The sequence below is a fragment of the Phaenicophaeus curvirostris genome, chromosome 9 (genome assembly GCF_032191515.1).
Source record: "Phaenicophaeus curvirostris isolate KB17595 chromosome 9, BPBGC_Pcur_1.0, whole genome shotgun sequence".
In the NCBI taxonomy this organism is placed as follows: domain Eukaryota; kingdom Metazoa; phylum Chordata; class Aves; order Cuculiformes; family Cuculidae; genus Phaenicophaeus; species Phaenicophaeus curvirostris.
In genome coordinates, this window is record NC_091400.1 from 20,375,401 (window position 1) to 20,403,261 (window position 27,861).

The 27,861-nt window shown below is 40.3% G+C and overlaps 1 protein-coding gene across 2 annotated transcripts in view; it reads left to right on the top strand.

The window, feature by feature from the left end:
* ADK (adenosine kinase) overlaps nt 1-27,861 on the top strand; it is a 244,012-nt gene that overhangs the window by 26,524 nt on the left and 189,627 nt on the right. For both annotated transcript variants that reach the window (XM_069863580.1, XM_069863581.1), the window contains exon 3: nt 8,199-8,252. In XM_069863580.1, coding sequence (XP_069719681.1) covers nt 8,199-8,252 — 54 coding nt within the window. The remainder of the gene's footprint in view (nt 1-8,198; nt 8,253-27,861) is intronic.

Consider the following 27,861-nt stretch of genomic DNA (forward strand, 5'->3'; position numbering starts at 1 on the left):
TCTCGATTTCCAACCGTATTATCAGTAAGGAGTCTATTTTATTGCACTAAATAATTTAGAAACAACTATTTAAGAAAACGATGATCAAGGGAGGAGAGAAAACTCGAACACCTAGTAAAAACAGAAGGACTATACCTAGTGATGTTTATACTTTAAATTGGTGATCATGTCCATGCAAGAAATTGGGGAAGCAGAATGCTTTATTTCTTTTTCCCTTTAGTTTTCAGGAGTGCCATTTTAAGTCAGTTGTGTGTTGAAATTTAAATTTGTTGTTCATTTTTATAATAAGTATTGTGAAAAAAAATATCTTTCTGCTAATATTTTTGGAATCCCTTTCACCCAGAAATTTCAGGTTTATTCCTGAACAACAGAGATTTATATGGGATATGGCGTAGCTGAATGAGTCTGCAGTCATAACAGTACACAGGAACAGGGTGCTGATAACTGAGTAAAGACAAAAACACCAGAAATTGCTCTCTGGGCACTCCAAGATGGTCCTTCATTCTCTCAGCCCTGACACTCCTCTTCCAGTAGCAGTGGTTAAAGTCTATAACTCTTTTATAAGTGAAATGGCTAAGATTTGTGGTTTAGGTTGCATATTAACTTTTCCTTAAGCGGATGCCTTTGTTTTGTTAAGCAGCCTAACTCTGCTACACACTCTTTCCCCAGCTGGGCTTGATTCTTTGCCACTGATAACTCTTAAGTAATTTTTCAACAGTCTTTAGACCAAAGTATCTTAATCTGCTCTTTCTATTTCTTTGTTCTCTTTCCCATCACCACCAGTGTGTTCTTTACTTGTACCTACATTTCATCTTCCCAAGCTAAACTTTTTAGCTATACATTATTCTGTTTATAAATGGAAAGGAACAAAATAATTAGTGAGTCTGGCTGCTCGCGGTTAGTTTGTTGCTCATTTTTGGTTGGTTTGTCTGCTTTTTCTTCTTTCTGTATTGAAGTAGTTCGCTGATGTCTTCCATGCTTGACCTAACTTGGAAGCTGAGGTTGAGTTAGTTGCAAATAGACTCCTGGTTTCTGTCCCTCTCCAAGTTACTGCTCTGTGGAATTCCTGCCCATATTTCTGTTCCTTTATTTACTTAGTTGGCTTTACATCTGTTGTCTGTGTTTTGAAGTTACTGTGTTTGAATGTGTTCATCTTACTGTCTTTCAGCATGTTCTGCTGTTAGTATATACCCTCGCCAGTCTGCTGTCACCTATGGATTTGTTTCATCAGTAGCTGCTGTACTGAACTCCAGAGCACTCATTGTGCTGGGTATTGTGTTGGGTCTAGTGCTGATCCATGTTCAAGTTGGAGAGATTCATTCTCTCAGAGCCCTAGTAACTCCCTCAAGGAATGTGTGAAGAGTCTTTTAGGCAGTTTCCTCTTCTGTTGGTGCAAGTGTACTATTGCCAAACTTGGATTTTTCTGGAAACAGGTTTTCTTTGGGATTGTGCTAGTATCATACTATCCCTCTTTAATCTTTCAGCTTTTCAGGGAGGAGATTCTGGACTTGCATTTCCGTTTTGGCAACAAAGCAGTATCTACTCAGTAAGAAATTTTTCTAGAGTTGTCTAACAGGTACAAGGTCATCCTGGAGTAACAGTGAGTGATGCTCAGCTGTCGTTAAACCCAGACGTTAATGTAGAAGGGGTCCAAGAAAGGAGGCCGAGAAAAGAATGTGGAAAGGTAGGTGGGACAAGCTACTGAGTTCTGAAATAGGAGAGAGACTAAAGGAGAGAGAAGTTTTGAGGAATTGGGGAGTATGGTGCCTTTCAGATGGTGATGCTAAGATACTGCAGCAAAGCAACAGGAGTTTATGGAAAAAATGAAAAAGCAGATGTATTAAGTTGGAAGAATAAAAACAGTGCAAGTCAGGCAAGAAACTGAGACTTTCCAGATATGAATCAAAGCTCTTTTATTTTTTTTTTTTTGGAGAGGAAAAAAGATGTCTTAAAACAAATATTTGGACTACAGCATACGTATGTGCCAGTTACACAGAACCTTAATTTTGGTTTAATTGTTGCATCTGGTCCATGATGCATTTGGCTGCTGAATTTATCCAGAAGATGTGGTGTGGGTTGTGTGTTTTGTTTTCATCTTGCTTAAGCAGATGCACAGCCCCTGGAGTCTGGCTTAGCAAACCAAATGGAACGAGTCAAATACAAGTCGTGGTATGTGCACTCCGTATTTGTGCACATGAAGTAGCTTCCTGGGCTACTCAGAAGAGTAAGGCTACATTAGACTTCCCTGAGATTTCTGAGCCACTGTAGCCTTGTCAAAAATATGGAAATCTTGCCCTGCGTTGGGTATTATTTTACTCCTGTAAGGAAAGTGGTTCACTTACTACCTTTTGATTAAGTCAGAAGAAACAGAGTTAGCAGTTGTGGCCGCATTACTAATTCTGTCTGATAAACTGCATACGGAAGCTGACAAACAGGCTGACCTTCTGTACCCATCCCCTTAAATACAGTGTGTTAGAAATGTTTTGGGAGCTTGTGCTGGATTTGCTGTGTGTTGGTCTGTCAGTGCCCATGAGGATACACTGCTGTAGCAGGTTCATGCACGGCTGTGGTTCTGACCTGGAAGGTCTTGTGGGATGTTAACTGCGTCGGGTAGAAAGCAGTCAGTGCAGTCTGAAAAAGGACATGTGAACACCAATGTCCCATGGGCTGGTTGTCCTAGTTTTACATGATTAATAATTAAGAAAAATCAACAGGAAAAGGACTGTATTTCTTTTTTTAGAACAGTGAAAGTAGCCGTAACGTCACTTGAAAGCTGGAGCAACATAATTGCTGAATCATTCTTATGGAAACTCCTTTAGATTCTTCTGAAGCACAAGAAAACTGTACTGAAGTCCTTAGAGTTTCTTGATGGCTTTGTTGAAAATTTATGAAGAAATGCTTCTGCAGAGCTCTGTCTTTAAAAGTATTTTCTTTTATTGATGAAGAATAGCCTGGTGTAACATAAATTCTACTTGTCTTGTCCAGTTAGTACAACCAAAATACTGTACTGTCTCTCTGACAGAAAAATCACACGCTCTTACTTTTTTTTGGATGACTTTTCTGCGAAGTTCGAAGAACAGGTTGGGAATCTGCCCTTTCATACATTCCATTTTTAAGCATCTGGGAAATACTTAAACCAGTAACTGCAGCAAAGCATGTCAAGTACCATCAGCTTATGGAATAGCCAAGTCCAAGTGCTTTTAAAGGGGGACAAGGTCAGTCAGAGCCAGTACTGTGACAAAAAGCTCGTAGCTGTACATCAAACAAAGCAAAGGAATGCGTGCACAGATGTTTGGAGCTTCCTAGGATGGTTTATTCCTGCAACTTAGTATTACTGAAGCTGTTGAAATCTTTTTTTTTATGCTGACTAATCACATTGGTGGTTAGTGCAAAAAGAAAGTATCTTTTATCTCTAGTGTCTTGTTCCTTCACAAATACTCTTGAAAAGATTGATGACAATATTCCTCTGTGTATGCAGGTCTGTGTAGCTCTTTGGTTATGGATGGTCTGCATGATGGTGGTTTTGTCCTGGCTTTTGTGGCCCAAGCAGCAGTGTCTTTGTGACAATTTTTGGTTGGTCTGTGTAATTTTTAGCTGTTGTTTCTGTGTAAGTGTTTTGCTTAGGATTCAAGTCAGGAAAGTGAATGAAATTTGAAGTTCCAAAGATCTCTTGCCGTTTTTCAAATCTGTTTGCTCATCATCTGTTTTTATTGTAGACCTTAGCATAGGTGAGTTTTACCAGCTTTTCAGGAAATTCTTGTTCAGAGAACAGATCTGAACTTGATATTCATTTGGAGATTTTTCATCAGTACATATTTAGCGTAGGCTGTTTTCTTTTTAATTTGGTTAAGGCTTTTTATAATTGGATGCTGCCTGAAGGGAACCGTGCCTTATGGCTGTTTGTTACATTAAGAGCATATTGTAAAACCGCTGACTGCAGTCCAAGCACATTAATTTTCATGTTCATGTTAGGAGCTGGGATAGAAAAAAGCTTTGAGTCATAGGGTTACAGTTTCAGAGGATCTTTAAAATGCATTGCACAAGGCAGAGCTGAACTTACAGGTTCTAGTGTGCTTAAAAACTGAAAAGCAGACACTTAATAAAAAAAAAAAAGTTAGATTTCTGAAAAGCCTGAAATCGAAGTGATGAGCATGTAGGTGAATGCTAGGGAAGTCATAGACATGCAAGAGGAGAAGAGCGTGCTGCTTCCATTGGGGTTTTTTGTAGCACCATAACCCAATAGAATATATTGGTCAGAGTTTTACCTCTACCTGTTACACACAAGTAACAACTGAGGGTAAAAGATTGAGTGGTTCAGTAAAGCTTTGCCTTGGGAAGTTGAAAAAAATCCTCGATTAATTACAATTCAATTATTTCAAGATTTTCTTGTGGAAATATATATCCAGTTTGTTAATGTTATGGAGTTAAGGACTATCAGGAGACATTTGAATCTTGCTTAGCAGGTGGATTTAGTCACCCTATATCTCTGTGTCCCATGGTAGTTGGATGATTTTGCAGAGCATGAATTGGTGTTGGGTCTGTTTCCTGATGAAGCATAGCGGAATGAACTTGCTCGTTTGTCCTAATAAGTTAGATGCCTAAACATGGCTTTTTGTAACCAGGCTGGGAAGAATACTGTTCAAAAACATTATCTTAATACTGAAAGGGTAGCGCAAAGCAGTGTGAAACTCAGACTGTGATGAGAGGATGGGTGGTGGAAGAAGGATCCCTGTTAGCCCCTTCCTCAACTGGGTCCCTTGAGCTTTGATCATAATAGGGTCTATCGGAGGGAGTACAGTACAATGTCAGCTAGAGGTTAAACCATGAACATTGGGGCTTAAGAAATTCTGTAAGGAACTGAACGTGGGGTGAAAGCTGCTGTTTTCCTCCCAAAGTACAGTTGGGAGCCATCAGCTGCGATGCTCCGAGGCAGGGTGTGCGTATCCAGGCAGGCAGCTGCCCCTGTTTGCAGAAAAGCGCAGCTGTGCCGTGTCGTCGCTGCCGCAGTTGGGGAGCTTCATCTGCCCGTCCCTATGGCTGTGTGGGGCGACTGGAACACTGGCTGCTCTCCCAGTAGGTTAAATGTCTGGGAAGGGCACATCAATGCGTTTAAACATATCGTCTTTGGAATGCACTGCAGGTTTTGACACTTACCTATGATCTTGCTGTAGATCTTTGCGTATTTTTATTCTTGAATCCCTCTTTTGAAACAAGATTTTGAGCAGTGATGAAGAGACTGTTGACATTTTGGGACTGTATCTCCGTTTGGTCCTGGGTGGTTGGAAAGGATAATCATTATTTAGCCTGCTAGGGTGTGTTGAACTTTGAATTGCACCAGGCAGAAAAATAGAAGAGAAGTGCGGTGTGGCCCCTTGAGTTCATTTGCCTGATTCCAGAGGATGTTTGCATCTCTTCTACTTACTCGTTTAGTACCAGGCATGTAAATGTGTAGTACGCATATAGTGTGTTGTTCTGGTTGTTTAGATGGCTTTAAATGATCTTATTTTAAATTTCTCTACTGCATAGCATTAGCTTCAATTTTGCTTTTAGGATTCTTGGCTCCTAAAATGGTTTTTTTGGAGAAATTCTCCCAAATCTAACCTTCACGAGTTAGGAAGAGCCAACTGGTTCTTATCAATCTTGCCTGCAAAACACGTGTTGGGAAGTATTACGTAAGCTGTTCACTGTGTTAGTTGCAAGTTTAAATTCATTAAATAATTCAACAGCTGTGCATGAAATACAATATGCATCCTGTCCTCATGCATGAGGTACTAATAAAAATTTGAACTTTCCAAGCATGTCCCTTTGGGGGACATTTTCTTTTACGAGTTGCTATCAAAGCAGTCTGTAGGGGTCAAGGAAGAATATTTGAAAAATGCCATTTTTTTTGTGAAAGAAGGGTGTAGTGGTAAAAAAGGTTAGATAAACCAAGGCTCAGCAGAGGAACCATTCTGCAGACCTTGGGTAGCAGCTGTGTCATCCCTCTGTGGCGTGGCAGGAACATACCCAGGGGGCACATCATCGCTGGGATGTTACACGGTTGCCATTGTAGCTAAGGGGTTTATTTATGTTTTTTCCTCTAAATAACTGGGAATGAAGTAGTTTGGGTTTGGGTTCTTTTTGTTTGTTTGATTTTTTGTTTGTTTGTTTGATTTTATTTTTTTTAATAACCTGGCAGCTTTAAGAAACTCTAGTGTAGGTATGTTGGCGTAGATATTATGTCCATATCTTTGACAGATGAAGTTGTCTCCGGTTCTAGCTGAAGCATTCTGATTCCTGGTCAGAGGAAGAGCATGCAGGGCTATTTTTAGTGAAGACTGGTTGCGATTTTATGCAGGTGTATTCTTTTTAATGGGCAAAATGCTCTCCGTTTACAGAATGGATTGTGTATTGGCCAAGGGTGTATCTGTCTGCGACAGGCAGATCCCTTTAACAACTGACCTGATTTCGTTTGAAGTGAGATTGCAAGTTGCATAAGAAGAGTTAGTGTCCTTTGCCTTGTGAAAGATGTTCTTATTAGAATTTCCTGGTAGCTCTTCACTTTTTCCCTGATGGATAAGTGTTTTCTATCAATAAAATGCCTATTAAGACATAGCAAATGGAATTATTGGGGTGATGTAGCAGCATTATGGAGAGACTGGTATTGGGCCAGACCCTTTTTTTCCATTAAAGAGAAAAAGCTTGATGCTGTTCACTACAGAAAACAGTGATTTGGAAGTAAGTTTAACAACACAACAGTTGAAATTTGTGGCTTAAAGGCTGATATGGATGGTAAACTATGAAGAAGATGTGACAATTAAAACCAGGTGACCCGAATCTGTTATTGGGCAGTGTGTTGCTGTACAGTCTACTTGCTGTTAGAGTTGAACGCAGACCCTGCATTTAAAGGAGAATGTGGCTGAACTGCCCTGTACCATGATTAGCAGTGACTCCGTGAAGACTATTGCAGCAAAGTGGGTAAAGGGATACAAGTCAGTGTGAGACTATGGGAAATAACCTAAAGCAGTCTCTGCATGTGTAAACAGGAAAAATGGGTCAATCAGTCGGTGTCTCGTGTGTCTGAATGCAGCATAAGTGAGCTTGAGAATGTGTCGAGGTTGATGCTTGCATTTTAAATGGATGCTGAATAAACAAGTTTCAGAAAGTGTAATCAGAAAATGCTATTAGGAATAGAGAACATGCATTTTATCTGTTTATTTGACACAGAAATCAATTTGGAAGATAGCTTGCTTGTGGTTGGTTGATGACCAGAATCTTTCCTCTGGAGGAATAATTTATGGTTCTGCAGTTGACTGGAATAAAAACAGATGGCAAAGGGTCAGTGGGAACCTCATGCCTCCTGCAGTGTGAGCAGTGAGCTGTTGGCAGAATTATCAAAAGGACACAACTTTTAGCTGCTTGCAGTATGTATAACTGTACAACCAGTCACCCCCCAAAACCACCAAACCCCACAGAAAACTGTAGCAGTCAGACTTGTGGAGTACTCTGAGATGGCAAAAGACTTTGCTCTGAGGGACAACAGCGAAGTCACTTCTTAGATGTTTTCCAAGGTGAGTGCCGGTGCTGCTGCAGTGTGGCTGGGAGCGGCCTGTGCTGGCTGGCTGGGTTCCTCATTCCCTCCAAATCAAACCGTGTTGGCAACCTGCTCTGTTAAATTGCCCGTCAGGTTAAGCCAGCAAAGAAAGCTTCTCCCTGAAGCTCTCACTTTCATCTGAGGCTGCCTGTATGGACTGCAGCAATCTTCCCGAATAGCCTGTTGGTAGTGTGGTTTTTTCCATAGGAAGTTTTTGGTATTGATTTTAAGAGTTTTATTTGTTGCAGGGGAAACACGTCAGCTGGTTTTGGTGCTCACATTGTCTGTATTCCTTGTTGCCATATTTTGTCAGATCCAAGTTATAATTTCAAACATACAGTTCATGGTATGAGGTGCAATGGTTTGGGTATATAGCAAGCCAAAGTATCTAATATAGGATTTGAAGTTGTGGTATAAGGCAAAAGTTTCATATAATGTGAAGTTTACTTGAATAAACATGTAATGCCTTCTTTAGAAAGTTTTGCTCCTGTCTTGGCAATACCTGAGGTAGTTGGATCAACAAATACTATATAGTTTAATAATTTTCTAGTTTGGAGCTCTAAACCTACATTTTACTGCTGTGTTCTCAAAGGAGTAACTGCTTTGTGTTTTGTTTGTTTTCAAGGTATGGGCTGAAGCCGAATGACCAAATTTTGGCAGAGGAGAAGCACAAAGAACTGTAAGCTCTTTTGTGGTGATATACATGCGTGTTATATGTATTTACTTTCCTATGTGCTTAAATACCTGATTACTAAAGACCTGAAGCAAAAATTTTCTTCTTCTTTTCAGCATTGCCTGCTGTAAATTACGCAACTTGTCTGAAAACTGTTTCAAAAAAGAAAAAATTATTTTATTAAAAAATGATTAAATTGTTTTTAAAATTATTTTGTTAATAATAATAACAACTGTGTCTGCAATCAGTACATGTGCAACTGAAATGTCTTTGCATTCATCCTAGTTGGTGTTTTTTGTAGCATGTCTGTAGCATGTCTGGGTGTAAATGAAATGTTTCTTTATATCTGGCAGAAATGCAATGGAAGATTTTTCTTCCAGTTTCAGTGTTGACTCTTTATTTTAATTCCCGTACTTATGTGATGTCATGGCCATTCCTGCCTTAACAAATTCTCATCAACACTGTTGGGCTGTGGTGTGGAATATAGCTGAGTCATGTGTGCCGTGTTGGCTATGTTGAAATTTTGCCAGTTTTGGCTACTCCAATTTCTTTGCCTAAAAACTCTTGTTCCTGAGGAAAGAATATGACCCACTGTCAGATCAAACATTGCAATAACAGCTTCATCAATTATTTTGCTCCTTCATCAAAGATGTGCCCAAACCAGAGCAGTTTGGAGTTCATATTTATTCCAATGTTGGATAGTCTTCTATACTGAGGGAAAGTAACCTTTATTATTTATTTTGACACACACTGAACTAAAATACAAAAGGTCTACATTTGAGTTGAAAGCAAATGCTGGGTGCTGTGCCTGAGCCTGTGTATGTGCATTTAGGAAATGAAGTATAAAGGTAGATGTTGTCTGCATATTGTCTGGCTACAGAGAGGGGGCTCAGAGTGTGTGCACTGGCTTGTTTTCATTTGTGGTAGCTTTTAAAGCAGATCCCGAAGTTCTGCAAGTTACTGACGTTAGAACTCTGGAGGGGGCTTAACAGAGCTTGGTGTGCTTTTTGTGATGACTGATTAGCCAAAAGTTCCTGTAGTAAATGAGAGAAGTACTCGCTGAATAAAAGATGGCACAACTGAAACATTCCTGCTCACTTTTATATGTAAGCACACAGGTTACAAAAAAGCAATGCTACAATACTTTTTATTTGGGAATTTAGTTTAAAAATCCTCTTGTTCTTAAAGCTCTTTGTTATGTGAGATAACGGTCTCTTTTATTCCTGCTGTTTTTAATTCCTGCACATTAATCCAACTGGCTAAAGAGCTGTAGTTGGTGCATGGACTGCAGTTTTCTTCTAGTCTCATTCACTCACTGTTCTCCATGAGCTGCCTGAAACACACGCCATGTGAATGTCCTCTGCCATCCCTCAAATCCATATTATGTAACTGCTGGTTTTAGAGATAGCAGATCTGAAAGACTGTAGCAAATGTTTCACTTGTGAGCCCTTATATGATTTTATTCAGTGTCTTATCCATGATGACTAGAGGACTATTAATATAAAAGTTGTATTTCCAGGCAAGATACAGATTTTTAGGATTACTTTCACATCTCTTTTCAGGGTAGATACAGTAGGGAATTCTGTCCCTTTTCTGTGCATCTGCATGCTTAGAAATATCCTTTTTAAAAAAAAGGTGGTTTTGTTTTTTTCTATTTTAACCTTTCAGCTCTTGCACGTAGTTGTCTGTTTCCAGTATTAAACTAGCTTTATTTTGTATTATTTTATACTACCCTAGAAGACTTAAGCAGTTTAGCCCTGTGGAAGATGAGGTAACTGTTTCAGATGAGTCAGTATTTATAGCTGTCGGGTTTTTCCATGCTCAGAGTTTGGATATTTCTCAGTAAGGTCATAGATTTCAAACAGTAAAAATGTGTTCTGGTAACAACAATCTAATTCCTTTAGAAAAATAATAATTTGCTAAAAGCCTTTGTGATTGAATTACTAGCTGAATTTCCGTGTTCTTTCAAAGGATGGAGAAAGACATTTAACTTATACTTGTACATCATGGTAAGGTACCTGTGACATTTAAAACTGCTTGAGCTCCAGGCAAAAGACAAGCAACAGCAGTTCCTTTGATTGGTAGATAAGATTGTTTTTATGTAGAGCACTCTCTCTAATGACAGACTGCCGATAATAATTACCATTAAGCCATTAAATGTGTGAGACTATTTTAAAAGTTATAAACTAGAAGTGTTAAAACTACTAGCATGTTGAGGGGTTAAACCAGAGTTATATGCCATACAGGTCAGTATTTTGGACAGTACAAGCTGTACTGTGTACACAAGCTTTATTTGCACAATAGATACTGATTAAACTGAACCTTTTGATGTGAAGGATTTTGTTTGAAGTGGTTTAAACACACCAAAATCCTGCTCAAACTTTTTACATCAAGTATGTTGCATTTCACTTAACTGCATATTTCTTAAAATATATTATATGTTTACAGCATAGTCACGTCTTAAATGGAAGGCCGAACCACTTTAATTAAATAAAGAGAATTCAGTAAAATGTTTTTTTTGCATGAATTGACTGCAACAGAAACCTTTGCTTAGTTTTTCATTGTTATCCCTACAGTAGCTCCTGAGATGGTTTATGTGCTGTCATCTATAATGGCAGAGTTGGAACGCGCTTTTGCCATTGACCTTGGTGTCTTGAGTGTCGCTGGATACTTGACCGGGGAAACGCTCTGGTAGGTCAGTGCCGTGCTGTTTCAGGACAGACCTTTGGAACCTCTCTGATATGCTGTGTGCTTCTCTTCTTGGACCACATGAACTGTATGGCACAGAGCAGATAAAACAGTGTTGAACCTCAGAGCACTTCTCGTCCTTCAAGCTGAATTCTCAGATTTAACTTGCAGGGGTGTTGTTAGACTCTTAACTGTCGCTTTCTGATACTTAGATTGGCTTTCATATAGAAAAGAAATGCCAGTGCTAGGGAAGGGTGCAAGACAGCTTACTACTAGGGTGGTTGTTATAAACCTAAGAATAATTTTGGTTCAGTGCCCTTATAACTAAGGCGTCCTCCTGAACTTGTCGTAATGTTTTGAAGTCAAATGCAAAGTTAGACTGCATATTCCTGCTCAGTGCCAAAATCTCCCTGCTTAAAATACTTCCAGTCTTTGAAATGTCAGCAGCTTTTATATTGACTTACCTAGTGAAGAAGACTTCTTCTGGCTGCCCTCATCAAAGAGCACCATGGTGATTTTTCTGTCTGTCAGATGCCTTTCAGTTGCTCAAACATAATTTCTGTATAGCTGTTCCTCACTGAAATGTAAGTTTTATTCTGTGGTGGATGCCTTATGTCCAAAGGTAACTGGGCCAGCTACTCCCTGACTTGGCTTGATTCCATTGTTCTTGAATCTTAGTTATCTCAAGAGATAAGGACAGCCACTAAGACAGACTGGCTTTGACTTACAGGCATGACTTCATTCTTAGCTTCTATTTTAAGAGCTAAGGTATGAAAAATCACATTTTTTATTTTTTTGTTTCCAATTCTCTTGGATTGAAGCTGCCTTTTAAAGTTGTCTGTTTTCATTAGCATATACATTTTTTTATCTTAAGGGAATTTATTAGCAATAAAGCTGTAAGTTGATGCATATGTATATTCTTTTCAAAATTCAGCTGGAAGTGTCTACCTGCTGTGTGCCAGTCAGCTGCTGAATGCACACAAGGTGGAGGTCACTGTCCTGCGGCTCAGACAAGGACTGGAATGTTTGGAGGCCCCTTAGCGTGCTCTCATGTAAAATTTGTAGATTAGTTCAAACCATCTTGACTGATGATCAAGCCAAGCATCTCAGCATTGTAGTGAATGAGATGAATGATGATGGTTTTTTTTTTCAGTGGTGAGTTTGTTATTCTGCAATGAGAATAACAAAGTGAGGGAACAGCAGTAACTGCAGTTTGCAGAGCTGTTTTACAATATGGGCACAAGTTTGCAGTTGAAGAGTTGTTCTGGAGATGCTTCCCAACCCAACTAATCCCCAGTAGCTTTGAGGAGAGGACAAAAATAATTCCATTTGGCAAGATGGCTGGGGAGACTTGACCGTAAGAAGGTTGGTGAGGCCTTAATGTTGCATATGTTATTCTCCCTTCTGAGAACAATAAATAAACATAAACTCTGAGAAAAATAGAAATATTTGTCCTGACCATCTGTATAGTTGCTTCTATTTTTAGTTCTCAGAACTGGACTGTGCGACTTTACTGAAGGTCATGTTAACCAAGCACAGGCTTGTATATCTATAGGCTGCCACATGTATGTTGTTGTTTGGTTTTTTACTATTGTTCCACATCAGAAGTTTTTTAGGAGAATAAATTACAGCTACCTGCAGCAAGTGATGGGATCTGCTCTAAGCTGTCTTGATATCAAAGTAGAAACATTGAGTTTGTTCCCCCAGTGCCCAATCGAGTCCATTCTCAGTGTTGAGCAGTGCTGGCACAGGCGCTGGGATTTCTTAGTAATATTCTCTCCTGCTAAAATATGGTCTCTAGCGAAGTCTTGGTACCTTGGCTAGCTTGTATGAACAGGCAATTAAAATATATTCATTGTGAGTCTTAAAAGCATTGTTTGGAGTTCAGTGGTACCGTGGAGTCTGTAGGCGATGCTGTAGGACACTTGTTTTAATACAGCTGTGACTGCTGGTTGTACAATTTATAAACTGTTTTGTTTAAGCAGTTTTGGCCATGACGGGACACTTCTTATTTTTTTGGAAGTTAGTTGAAGGAAAAAGCAGGAAATGGGACAGCTCTTTTGTGCCCACAGCCACTTCTGCTTTCATAACTTACCTTTTTACAGAGATAAAGGTCGTGAAGTGAGGGAGAGGAGGAAGATAAATCTAAGCTTCCCTTCCCTTCAGTTGGCTGTTTGATGTGCCCAGTCAGAAGGGTAGATGTATATGTTGCTCTGCAGCAAGTTTGCTAAGGGAGTTTCTCAGATAAATACTTGGTATATGACTACTTTTTCATAGTGAAACTGGACAAGATGAAGAGAGACACTCTTCAGCTGGAGAACAGCTATTTGGGTGACTGATGCAGTTTTGAATTGTCTGTAACATCTGGGGTTTGTGTGTGGTCTGGCTTTGCTTAGCTGAAATATATCCACATGAGTATGCGTCTGAGTACTGGAAGGGTGAATCTTGGAGAAACAGGAGGGCTGTCTGGGGATTACAGAGGGCCTGTAATGCTTGGGAAGGAGTAGAAAAGTCTACAGTACGGGTTTAAAAGTACTCTGGTTGTGTTAGAAAGCTAGAGGATGTGAATCTGTTCATGGGATTTTTGTAGTGGAGTTGGCTTCTGTTTCGGGGGAGTTAACAATGTGTAAATCACTATCTCAGCACTTCAGTACAAACCGAAGGGGCTCGACCCCAAACCCATTTGCTGTGCAGCTGTGCCTTGCTGCAGGTTCCATGTGCAGTGAAAGAGGCATGAAGGGTGGGGACAAAAAGGTGCCTGTATCTGTCTAATACTGTTGGGCACAACCAAGCTGCAGCAGTGTGCGCCACTAGAGGGTGTAGCTAATCTTCAGTAGCATTAAAATCCTGCTCTAGGTGTTTTTTGTAGGATTCTGTGACCTGTTGGTGTGTAGTCTCCCTAAAATACCTTTGGTTTTTATCCACCGTATTCCCCCCAGAACCTACAAAAGAGGGTAGAACATTGGGGTGTTTTTTAATGAGGAAGAGTTACTAAAATATCAGAAATACTGAGCTTTAAATCTTTTGTCAGCCTACTCAACATATGCTTATAGCTCAGATGATTTGTATGGCTGGGGCAATGCATGAACCTGTCACAGATGTCTGTCAGAGCTGCTGAGCTACTTTATATAATAAACCTCACTTGAAATTACTTGTGAGTGGGTTAGCATATAATATGAAATGTGATTTGGCAATTAAGTCATGTGGAAAACTATTATGGCAATAACTAGAGGCCCCATTTTATGAAAAAACTTAACACTTCTCATCTTTACACAGCTTTATTTTAGATCTCCTCACTTTTTTAGACCAAGCAGTTATACTGGCCGCTTCTGTTGTGGAGGTTTGTATGAATGCTTATGCTGTTGTATTTTGATACTGATTGTTCTATAAAGTGTCATAAACGACTTCTTTAAATGTCCATTAAATGCTTGGGAATTCTGTGGAGTGCAAATCTGGACAGGGTGCTATGAATATCTGGAAAACACGTAACTGTAGTGAAAGAGACGGGTGGTTGGGAAGAACTCTGCTGATCTGGGATGCAATTTGTTCATCCTGTTCTTGGGTTGTTGGCTCCCTCTGTAGAAACCATTTTTAATTGCAGTTCGACTACTCTAGGTTTTTTTCCTCACTTCTGTGGTTTGTGTATCTAGAAAGACTTAACTCATGTACAAAAAGATTGATTTATGCTTAGCTACAGAATTTCTATTACGGTTTCCTCCCTCTCTTTTCCCTTCATTTCTCTGCCTGCCCAGCCTGCACACTGTTCTACTGAATGCAGCACCAGTGGAAATTAGTGTTACAGAAGTAATCTCATGGATTCTTAGTAACAGACAAATCAGCATAAAATTTCCAAAAAATCAAGACTCTCAGAGCAGAAATGCTTTTGCTTTCTTTGATGGAGACAGTCCTTAAATCTACTTCAATTAAAAATGAAAAATTGCAAGTGTCAATTATGCTGTATGATGTCATTTTGTACCCTCCTACTGCTGATGTCAAATCAGTAACCTGCAGGTTACATGTACAGGGTGGTAAGCATATTGGATCAGTATTCTAAAATTCTGCCCAGGTATCAGTTCAGCGTTGTAATTAAGCCTTCTGCCTTCCTTGATGATACTTTGTGTATCTAGTATATTAAAGCTAAACTTTGCTATGTAGCTTTATAGACTCTGTAAGAATATTCTTTATTCTTAAGCACCTTTGGGAAATAAGTGTTTTGGGCAACTCCAAACTGTAATTCCAGCTCAAATTTGAGAGCTTTTGGAAGCTATTGAGTTAGATTGATTTTTCACAACCATTTCTTACACTTTGAAAATGTTTGCAAGAATAGATGGATCGATGTTAACCTGCCTGGCTTTTTGATGTAGTGAGCTAATGAGATGAGTTATGTTATTTCTTTTTATGACAGTAATTACTGGTACTTAGCATGTATTGTATAGACTTCATTTAAAGCAAAATATGTTTTGTCTTCTGCTGCTTGTTCAAGAAATTGTCCTAAAGTAGAGATGGAGCAGGTAGCCCACAACACTGAATTGAATGCTTGTAGTAGGTGCTTGTATTCTGGATTCCTGTGAAGGGTTTCTGCTTGCCACTCGCCAAGTGTTCACAGCAGAGACCTCATGAACAGCACAAAACAGTTGTACTCTCTTGTCGCTCTGGGGTTCTTGTTTCAATAACTGCAGTTAGGGCTGACAGTGAAGCATGATTGTCCAGAGAGGGAGGCTTTTCGCTCACCGCTTCTCTTGGCACTCTTGTTATTTTACAGCAAAATCAGAAATGGCATGGAAAATGGTGATAACTGTATTTTGCATTGACTCCAGGTATGCAGAGTGTGTTGCAAATGCAGTAGTTATGTGACTGTGTGCAAACACTGTTGTATTTGAAGACTGAATTTTGAATATGCAAACTAATTTTTCCATAGTGCTGCGTATTTCTGTTACTATTGATTTCTTTCAGATAGAGAATGAGATGTGTGCTTACAATAAAATGCTGCTGCAAGCTGCAGAGCGTACGAAATCATGTGGGATCACAATGATGATTCGGGTAGCGGAAAGATTTCTGCATCCCTGTTGCACAGAAGTGCACAATTTGGGATTGGACGGAATCTGCCTTTAGAGTACTGGGTGTTGCATTATGCAATTTAGCACTAAACCTGAGATTTTTCTGACATTTAAAAATGACTGGTCATCTTACTAACTTGGAAGATCTACTGTCTGTCTTAGTGTCTCTTAGAAAGAGAATTTAAATAAAGATATTGCTGTGAAATGGTTTAAATCCATTGAGTTATTAATTTCTGCAGCTCTTGCAATCTGTTTTACAGCTTAAAGTGTTTTGAGAGATCAAATGAGTTGAAGTTGACATGGGATTTTTATACCATTCTTTTACTCTGCTTCTTGCATGTGGTGTTTTTTTTCATGGTCCTCCTTTCTCAGCACTAGAAACTGAGCTTTCTATGAAATAACATGAATTTCATAAATGTGTATGTGGAGGAGAACTTCAGAAAGTCTTCGGCAGATACTTAATTCTGTTTTTGTTAAAATTTCAGTGAAATACGTGGTAAAGCTGTTGAACTTGAGGCACTATATGAAAGCCCCAGAGGGTGGCCGCACAGCCAGTACTGTTTTGCCACAAGGTGGTGCTTGATGTAGTAGTGAGCTTTATGGCAATTAGTTGAAAGCTACAGGAGATGTCAAATATCTAAAGCTTTTAAACGCTTTAAAGTGCTTGGCAGTGCACTGTTGACTTTCTGTTTCAGTACTTCTAAGCTTGAGATGAGGAGGCTTACTACTTTCACACAGACTAGTTAAAAACAGTGGAAATAAAAAAAATATCTTTTGTTGGATATAATATTCATACAGAGTTTGAGCTTGAGACCAGGTGCACCTGAGTACAGCAAGCACGTTGTGTGGGGTTTTGTGTAACACAGACCACAGCCGTATTTGTTATTCAGATTACTGTGTTAAAAGTTTATGTTGTAATAGCCAAAATTGCAAAACACTAGAATGATAGTTTAGCTTTCTCTTCTCCAAACTCATTTTGTTCTGTGTTTTTTTGGGTTTTTTTTCCCTGTTTTGTTACTGGCATGATGTGGTTGAGGTGATGTGCTTTAAAATCATTTACGCATGTTGCTGCTATGACTATCTAACAGCTGGCAATGCAAAAGAAAGTAAAAATATTCATCATTTACTTTATACTCATATTTTGCATAGTCCTAGGAGTTCCTAGAGAATTTAAGCTTTCAATGTTCTTGAGTTTTAATGAAAAAGTGTACTGTAACAGAAGATATGCTGTAATTGAATTTTAAAATGAAGACATTTTTCATATGATTTTAAGAGCTTCAAACTTTTGTGAACTCTCAGAATTTAAAAATTTGAAGTTAGTGCTTGATTCCATGTATGTGTGTGCATGCATGTTCTGTTTAAATGCATAAAGTATGTCATGTATTGTTTTTTCATTGTTCCCTGAGAGACACAGTTAGGATGTAATGCCACTGTTTTCCCTAGATGTGGTCAGGTCGTGAGCTGTGTAGTCCTGTCACTCTCAGATGTTCATGTGCTTTTCAGTGAATAACACAGTATATAGTTTTCCCATGCAGGGACTTCAATTTTCTCAATCTTTTTCTGCAGGACTCTTTAGGACTGATGCTGCAGAGAAATTCAGCTGATGTCTTCTTGTTACACTCTACTAAAAAAAGTCATGATTGCATCAGGTGTTCCAGTGCCAAAGCAGTGCTAATGCCACACTGCTCTCTGTACTAATTTAGCTTTAAAAGTATCCTCATTTACAGATATAAGCCCCAAATAACAAAATATAGTAAGCTGCGTAGTTTATTGGCAGCTGTGAGAATAGATGAGTGTCTGGTGTCCATTCATCCTTTTCTGGGTTAGGCTTAACCCCAGGAGTACCAATTAGCGCTCAGAATAGTGGATTTGGCTGCTTTCAAGGAGGCGATTGTCCATCAGAGCAGATGAAATGGCTTGTGTGAAAATAATTTAGTAGCTGTCCATTAATTGCCTTTCCTTTCACAGAAATTTAAAAGGAGACCTCAAGAGATCATTTAGCATCATTCCCTTAATCCAACTGGAGGTGCATCTTTGTCATTCCTGGCAGATATTTGCGTAGCCTCCTCTAAGGGTCTCGGGAAACCAGAAGGTGCCATGTGGAGGCGGTGCAATTTTACCATGTAATCTGTGTTGGTGTGCTGCTTCGTTCCCATGGAAAAGTTCCCCCTCCAAACACTTTATCTAGGCTTTAACTTGCTCTGAATACAGGTCAGTTCTATTTGCTCTCTTGTTCTCCACTGACACGGAGAACAGATTATTCTCTTCCCATGGGTTTTGATTTTATGTTCTCAAGTCCTTTTCTCCTCATCTGTAGACTGGAGAATGCAGGACTTGTGTCTTCCTGTGGCTCACGTCGTCTCAACTGCTTTCCAATGGTTTTGCTATATGTATTGTGGAATTCCTAAGGCACTGAATTAAAACATTAAACTCGAAGCTGACCGAGTGCAGTAATCTGGGAAGTGGTATTGGAATCATAGCTATTTATCTTTAAGTTTTCATTTTCTTGACAGTTTGGAGATCCCAGTTGGTATGCCTTAGAACTAAAAATGAGGTTGTTATTAGCATTCAGATTAATTAAGAAACAAGACTAATAAAAAAGCTTGGAATTTACAGCTTCTATTACTTCATATGTTTAGGATTTGGGTTTTTTAAGTTCAAGAGCAACAGTACTCCTTATTAATCCCTAGTCAAATGTGACCGACTTCCCCCCCCGCCGCGTGAATGAATTTAGGAAAAGAAAGTAGATACTTTAAACAGTTCAGATAACTAACTCTCAGACGTTCTCTGGATAGACTGCATAAAACAACAACAAAACAATGTTGCATGCTTAATTCCCAGAAGTGTTTCTTTGTGACTCTAATTTCTAATGTAGCTTCAGAGAATTGCTGGGTTTGAATGGCTGCTGGTTTGTGATGGTGTTGGGAGAGGATGGTTCTTTGTCTCCTGGTAAACAGGTGACCCTGAGCTGTTACCATTTTCAAATCTGAGTGATCAGAGGTGTAGGTAGTTTATTGATCAAGTACTCCGTGTATTTCTGAAGTCTGTTTTATGAATGAGCTGTCCTGTTATGAGCAATCATGGTGCAAAATGTGGCAGTTCTGTTTTGTTACAGAAGTGTCTCTTTGTATCAGATCCTCTGTAAGAGCGTGAAGTCGCAGAGGGCTTGCAGGGTGAAACACAGAACTGTTTCCCCTAAGTCAACTGAACAGTGGAGAGAGCACAGTGAAGAGGGAGTTGGATAGTTAACAGAATGCATAGGAATGGGATGGGGGAGAAAAGGCAATGCCTCTGAGCTGGGGTGCCAGCACAGTGCAAGACTGGTGGGACAAGGCTGTACACAAAGAGAAGGTGTCACTATGTTTGCTAGGTTAATGTTCTGTGCACCTATGCACCCGAAGGGCAAATAGTAGGGAAGGCCAAGTAGCCTGTGTGAGGGAAATACTGGGACCGAAGCCATTTGATTAGTGTGATGGAAGAGATCAGATAACAGTTGACTGTGTGATTTCATCAAGACAACCAGAAGCCCCTGCTCGGCATTGTAAGTGTGTCTGTCTGGGATGGATATGCGGCTCTACATTAGCAGGCAGATGAATTGGTGTTTCCGTGTAAAGCTAATTTGCTTTCTTACTAATCATGAATAGCCTTGAAGACATGCCAGTAAATATCTCCTCTCCTGATCTACATACTTATATAGCTCAGTAATCATTGTTTATGGGTGTCTCAGCATTTAAATTAATTTGTTCTTGCAGCTTTCTGTTAGATAAGATTGTAATTGTATGGATTTGTGGCCAAAGCAAACAGGGAACGTAGCTGGCTCCAAACTGCGTAGGAAACTGGTTGCAAATCGTGAAGCTGTGTGCACTAACCACCAAGCCCTCTGCCCGTTCTGAAGGCACCTCCTGCCCTCCTACTGCACGGACTGAATGATCAAACAGCCTTGCTTCACAAGAGGTGGGAACAGCACTTGATGCTCACGGCAGCTCCTGTCCCCAGTGCAGCGATCCCAGGCAGAACACGGCAGCTGCAAGGGGTTTAGTGGTTCATTCTGGTAACGAGTCCACAGCTGTGACTGCAGATGCCGGTGTCTCTGCTGAGCAGCTGGATTCAATGTATGTATTCAGACTGGTGCAGCAGCACGTGGGAGGTGATGGAGATAACCTCTCTATGCCAGCTGAGCATGTTGAGCACCCTGCACCCCAGCACACATGCTGTGGCCTGCTCTGGTTTCTCTCTTTAACTGATGTGAGTGGAGTGACAGAGGAACTGCAGAGGGTGGGACTATAAAAGCATTAATCCATTTCACTTATTGATTTTGAATATCCGCATAAACGAAACTGAATACACACACATTTTTTTTTATCTTGTGTGTCGTAGATTTAGCTCAGCAGGGTGTGTGCAGGTCTTGTATTGAACTATCAAAGATGGGAGAATAGCATCATAGGCCTGCATTGTACTGGAATAAGTAGTTTGGGAAATTCAGTTTTAGTGCGAAAATGTGTTGAGTGCTTTAAGTCATAAGTGAATCATAGAATAACCAGGTTGGAAGAGACCCACCGGATCATCGAGTCCAACCATTCCTATCAAACACTAAACCATGCCTCTTAGCACCTCGTCCACCTGTGCCTTAAACACCTCCACGGAAGGTGACTCAACCACCTCCCTGGGCAGCCTGTTCCAGTGCCCAATGACCCTTTCTGTGAAGAATTTTTTCCTAATGTCCAGCCGAAACCTCCCCTGGCGGAGCTTGAGGCCATTCCCTCTTGTCCTGTCCCCTGTCACTTGGGAGAAGAGGCCAGCACCCTCCTCTCTACAACCTCCTTTCAGGTAGTTATAGAGAGCAATGAGGTCTCCCCTCAGCCTCCTCTTGTCCAGGCTAAACACCCCCAGCTCTCTCAGCCTCTCCTCATAAGGCCTGTTCTCCAGCCCCCTCACCAGCTTTGTTGCTCTTCTCTGGACTCGCTCCAGAGCCTCAACATCCTTCTTGTGGTGAGGGGCCCAGAACTGAACACAGGATTGAAGGAGCGGTCTCACCAGTGCCGAGTACAGAGGGAGAATAACCTCCCTGGACCTGCTGGTCACGCCGTTTCTGATACAAGCCAAGATGCCATTGACCTTCTTGGCCACCTGGGCCACTGCTGGCTCGTGTTCAGTCAGCTGTCAACCAACACCCCCAGGTCCCTCTCCTCCAGGCAGCTTTCTAGCCAGACTTCTCCTAGTCTGTAGCACTGCAATGTTTCTGAATGTTTCTACAAGATATTAAACTACAGTAGCCAACACTGTGCTTTAAATTGTAGTGACAGGTTCTCTTGCAGATCTGGTGAAAGCTGAGACGGGCACATTTAATTTGCTTCTGTACTCACTTAAATAACCTTTCTAAGTAGGTGATCTCTCCAGCTAATGTTTCTATTCTTCAGGAACAGTACCACATGTCTGTATGCAACAGTGGATAAGCCTGCCTTTCCTTTCTGCTGGCACAGTCCCGCTCAGATTTCTGGATTCTTACAGAACAACAGAAAAAAAGTTTTGGGTTATTATCCCAGCAGCAGCTACAGGAATGTTCTAAAACAGCAGCTTTATTAAAATCTCCTCCCAGTATGTGAACATCGCACTTAACAGTAAAGAGAGAACCGTGCTGTCGTAGTTGTCTAAATACATGTATTGGTGGTTGATAGAGTTTATGGGAGCCTTTCTGAAGTTTGAAGGATGTGCCTGTGACAAGGGTTGTCAGTGACATATTAGGCTGTGTGGCTCTGTTTATTGTTTCTGTTTTGAGGAAAAACTCCCTGCAAATGTCTTCAAACACAGTTCTTTCCTTCTCTGTTCCTGTCATGTTGGTTATGGCAGATGGCAGTTACTCTGCAGCAGACTTTTTTCCCCCTTTATTTTCTTCTGTGATTTCTTTTGGCACTGCCACACGTGCTTACATTGAGCAGAGGTCACCGTTCTAGTATGCAAAAATATAAAATATTCTATTTTCTGAGGAAATAAGATACCAACCAAATGAATAGAAGGGAGAAACTTAAATGAATATAAATTTAAAAATAAGGGGAGAAATGAGCAGGCCTAAGAAACTCAGAAAGCAGTTGTTTGGGTTTTGGGGGGAGTGTGTAGGGGTTTTCAAAGTGTGTACTGAGAAATCACTGAATCGGTTTCCACCTAAAGAGCAATCAGAAGCTGCCTAGTTCAGGCAAAAAGCATTTTCAACCTTCAGTTAACATTATTAGTAGGATTTCAGCATTGGAAAAAACCTTACATTACAGATCTTGTAAATAATACAAGTTGCGGAATCTTGTATTTGACCCTTGAAGTTCAGTAGTGGTTTTGCACAGTTATTTCTATGTGCAGCTGCTCTTTTCACACTCTTCACTAGTACTGCATTTCCCATCAAGATCCCTGTGGTCTCGGGACCCTGGCTGCCCAGAAACCTGTGATGAGAAGTAGAAATACCCTACTGAGGTGTTTTACAGTTGCTCCAGCAGCATTGTAGGATTAATGAACTTCTTCCAGGTACAGATGGTGCCACTGGATGGTGCTATTGTTATGTTCCTCAACTTGCGTTTGGTGATAACGTGAACAGCCCGACATCCCCAAGAATTTGTTAAGATCTGCTGCCAGAAAATCCTATGGATACAGGTCACAGTGCCAGTGGGCAAAGAGTCATCCGTGACCTGGGCTTTCACAGAGGCTGGGCAAGGGTGATTCTGTCTGCGGTCATCCCTGTTTGAGCCATGCATATGAGTGTTTAATACAAGTTTGGATGAGCGCCTGCTGCTCAGTGATACAGTTGTTTTTATGGAGGGTAATGTTCTTGAGGAATCAGATATACCTGAGCAGATCATCTCTGAGAAATCTGCATATTCATAACACATCTAATAATCCAAGAAGAGATGCTGAGTTACTGAAATTGTCATTTTGAACGGTTGCCTAACAAGGGGACTGTCCTTTAAAGCGGCAGGGGTTACATAGTTAGCTACCTATTACAGTACAAAAAAAAAGTTTTGACTGTTTTATGCAAATATGCTGCATTACCTCGTAGAAATGAGAAGGTAAATCAGCTTATGAAAGCCCTTCATGGTTTCTGAGGGGGAGGAAATGAATTCTTCTTATAAATTTGCATTTCAAGAAGTAAATAACTACTTGAAAGGTGCACCTTCTTTTGAAGATTGCAGTTTGATAAGCTGGAGATTGAGGAGTTAAAATGGTTTTAAACATCTTGAAATTTATCTTTGAATATACTATGAACAATTGGAAACATTACTCCAATTTTCCTGTAAGCTGGTTTAAAAATGATTTGGGTTTTTTTTGTGCTAGCTCTCTCCCTTGTCCATTTTCTTTCACAAATTCTGATTTGTCCAGAGCAACATGAGTAAATTTTCTTAAGAAACTTGGGAGAAAAGAGGAAGGAAAAAAGTATCCCCAGAATCTAAGAAAACTACTGCTGCTGTCAGTCTTGACCGCAGAAGAAATTAGGAGATTTGGCAAGACACAGCCTGTGTGTTTGCAGCCCCTCTTTTGCCAGATGAGCTGTCCTGTTTCTGACTTCTAATAGTTCTTCAGCTCAGTGGGTGTTATCATAACCGTATTTGGCAGCACAGCAGAAATATGTAGGATGAGTTAATTCAGATTTCAAGCAAGTTGATAAAGAAGAGAGTCCTATGGAGGGAAAAGTGAGTAGGGCTCAGACGTCCTCTGCTCCCAGCAGCATCATACCGAGTTGGCTTTGAACAGCCCATGGGCGCTACCCAGTCAGGAAGGATGCAGGGAACCCCAGATCATCAGGACCTCCCTTTCCACCAGCTGGAGCTGAGATGGAGGAGGGTGGGAGAAGATGGCAGTGAGAGGGTGTTGTGGTGCGAGTTCAGGAACATGACAGAGAAGTAAGGCTATAGGGAATAAGAACTAGGGAGCATGCTTTCTTAAGAAACCAGACGTTGTTACTTCTCTGATCAAGAAGCAGGTCTGCAGTGAACAGGTATGTCTTTCAAGAGGCTGCTCTTTGGATATGCTCACGGCTCGGTGCAATCAGAAGTTATTTGCTTGCTCGATCTGCACCTGGAAGACCTTAGTTTGTGTACGCCACATCTGTCCTGAAGTTCTAACTTGTGTTTTATTACTTCTGCGTTTTTAAGATGAAAGCAGCTAGCCTTTTATTAAAAAAAAAAATTCCTTTAGTTATCAGCCAACCTGTTCCCAGGTCTCTGATGACAGGCACTGAGTTTGGTCTGCAGCTTTTGATGCATTTATTTCATATGCTTAAGATTCATTTTTCTCCTTTTTGTCTCAATCAATTGTCTCTTTTGCTGTGGTTATTTTACTGGCTTTCGTAGCTGTTAGCTCTGTCTAGCACAGACATTGTTGATGATGGCTTAAACTTTTGAGAGGCATCTGCATGTACTCATCTTGGGCATAAAAGATTCCACGGTCATGCGTATGCTGGGACAAGTGGCCAATGCCTTGGCGTGCCCATGATATTAGCAGCAAGCACAGAGTAAATGGCCAGTGTTCTTATGCTTACTAGCTTGTTGAGACCTTGGAATCTTTACCAATACCCATGAGTTAATAAGAAAAGAATGCATTAGACGGAAAACATGAAGATAAGAGCACATCGGTGGTAAATAGTCGGTTGCACTCTATCGCTGTAGCTGTGGGATTCTTAGAAGTGGAAATTCACTGGGGTAGCTGCTGACTGGGTAGAGAAACTCTGTATAAGGCTTTGTGTCCACTCAATAAAGTGATCTAGTTTGTCGCCTCAGAATGGGGTCTGTGCCTCAATCGTTACACTCCTAGAAAGCAATGCTATGTATCTCGAGTTCTCCTAGAGAAGTCAGTTCTCTTCTTAGAGCTCTGCCCAAGGACAAGGGTTGGGGTGAGGCAGAATGAAGTTAGGCTGCGAGGAACTGGCCTGAAGGGCGGAGAAACTGTTTCTGAGAAAAGCCTTGGAGGCTCTTCAGAGGCTCCGGGGCAGGGTGCACTACTGTTGGGTCTGACTGGAGACCCCTGGGGCCAGGTTGGGAGCAAAGGAGGTGCAGGGAATCCTGACTGGAAACGGAAGTGCAGCAGGTTGTCAGGAAGTTGGCCAGCATCCTTTAGAGTTTGGTGTGAGGGTTTTTCCGGCAGTGATAAGTGGTATTGATCTTGCACTTGAAGTGTCAGTTGGGCTGACAGCTATGGGATGTACTTATATGAAACAGGCTACCTGTGTATAGATAAGTTTTGGATGGCAGAAGGTGAAAAGAGATCCAAATATTAGGCTAAGCATGTCAAAGGCATAAACCAAAAAGCTTATGAATTAGTAGATCTGTTTGTTTTGCTTCAATGGTTGAAAAGATGAAGAGATTTAATTCCAGTTGGAAATCCCCTGTGTTATTACTCAGTTCTCTGCATGGCAGCTGGTAGAAATGTTTAAATATTTTTGATAGAATATGTAACTCTCCCCACTTGATACAAGCGAATGGATAAAGACACTGTCATTATTTCAAGTTTCTACTCTCTACTTAAGTTTCTTAAAATCCCTTAACATTCAGAAAGACCCCAAATGCTTAAATGTACCTAAACCAATGCTTTTGACTTACGTTAATCTTACCGCATGTAAAGGCATAACAGTGTAAGCTGGAAAACTCCTTTTTGTGTGGTGTATTTTCATTTCTTCATCTTGTGAATACCTGCAGATGATGTGTTTTGGAAATTGAAAAATGAAAAAAAAACCCAGCCCAAATGTGTTCTTTGTGTCCATATCCCTGGGACAAACTGAGATCCACAAGACCAAATACTGGCAAGGACCCATGTTTTTGTAATTGAAGGTGGGAAACCCTTTGAAGTTTTTGTTGGACAGGGTCACACTTGTGTGAGTTACTAATGAATTGTGATTAATATATTTTATGTTTTCTTAGCTCATACTGTGTTTTACATCTTTTTGTATGGTCACTGCAAAATAATCCATTGTTTAACAGAGGAGGAAGCTGGCATTATGTATCTCTGTAGATCTTTCCAAATTCTTCATCTTCAATGATAGAACCAAAACCAAATTGTCCATACAAAAATATTTCAGTAATTGAAATGAAATTTAAGAATCACTGTAGCTGGCTATGCAATTCCAGACTCACCTCAGCTTTTCAGGGTTTCTTGTCTTCTTGATTATTGGGTCTTCATGTGAAAGAGGGATTATGTTCTATTATGTGAGTGCTACTCTGCTCTCTGGCTTTGGAAGGAAATAGATACGCTGAGTTATCACTTGTTTGAGAGAATAAGAAATCCTAGATATATTCCCACATGGAAGACTCATGTTCAGGGTGTCATAGGTCTGTCTCACTTAACTTCTTATAACTAGAGATTCATTTTCTGACTGTAATGAGGTAACGCATCACAAACTCATGTTTTAGTCAGTGTGATTGTGAATATAGAAAGAGTGCTCAACAAGCAAGATGTAGTAGTAGCATATGTCTTTTTTTTAATTTATAATGTACAGTAGTCGGGATAGATTTCATGAAACAGATATTGTTTCAGAGCATCCAGTTTCATTTGGTAAACACAGAGGATTCTTTAAAGATGCCATCTGTTCAGGCCTCACGTTGTTGGGTCCAGCATCTTAGTGTAGCTTCATGAACTTTCTCTTATTATTAGAACATCCTTCAACTTTTTTTCCAGTTTTCAGTTGATTTTAACCTTTCTTTCCCAAGTATCCATTTTTTTTCCTTGATCCATCCCCTTGTGTAAAAGCAGTCAGAACTCAGGATTAGGCATTAGTGCCCCAAGTTACTTCTTTGCTCTACTGCGTGTCTTGGGATACTATTCAAACTCTATCTTGTAAGAGTGAGAATCCTTAAGGATTTTAAGGAGAAGAGTAACTAGGGCCTTTTAAACTGCTCCTCTGATATCTTTTATGTGTGTATGTGTGTATATATATGTATATACACACACATATCCGGGACTGTTCTTCATCTATTCTCTCTATCACAGCTAAGTTAAATATGTAAGCTGGCTTTCCTTTGTTACCCTGTTGTTCCAGGTGCTGGTACTGAGGAAATGTCAGTCCAAGCACTCAGCTTCCACTTTGGGAGTCATGCTCTCACCACCTGAGACGTTCGCTACTGGGACAGAGGTCCCTTTGTAGTGGAGGGCTCCGTGGAACTGCCAGATGCCCCTTTTTCACTCCCTTCACACTCATGCGCTTGCTCTGTTCATATGACTGAGTGTAAGCATCAGTGTGTGTGGAAGGTGCAGAAGCTCTGCCAGCTCAACCAGGGGGCGATAGTATTGGCCTGGCAGAAAGCCACGGCCTCTCCAAGGATGGGCCAATACAGAGTTTGAGGAGAGCAGGGAGAGAAGAAAAACTGATGGCTGGGGAGTGTTTATACCTCATTGTTTTGAAGTTCCTGAAGCTAAGTTCGTTGATGCAGAGAATACGTAATAAGTGTGGGTTGTTTGACAAGTTATGGCAGTGCTAAGCCTGAAATGGTTTTTAAAATGGATTAAGATGCATTTATTTTAACTTCTCAAAGCTAAATTTGGCAGATGTAATGAAGGTTATAAAAGTGAGTGAAAATTGTAGGCAAAATCTTGGGTATAGAGCTCTTGAATGTAGTTCTGATAATAAAAAAATACTGCAGTTATTAATTATAGTACGCAAATAGGTCAGTTATGTTGATGTGTTTGCTTAAAATTGCTGTTTGTTTCGATTTTGTGAGAAAGAGGGTGAGTGTTGAGATAAAACTACTGGAAAGATTCTTTAATCTTGGTAGTGACTAGAGCAATTGTTGGGGGACTGGAGAGGGACCTATGGTTGTTATTAAAGCTCCTTGACTACTCTTTTGTTAATTTACAATTTTAAAAAATAAAGGTTTAACCTCTTAAAATCATGATTTATGTTT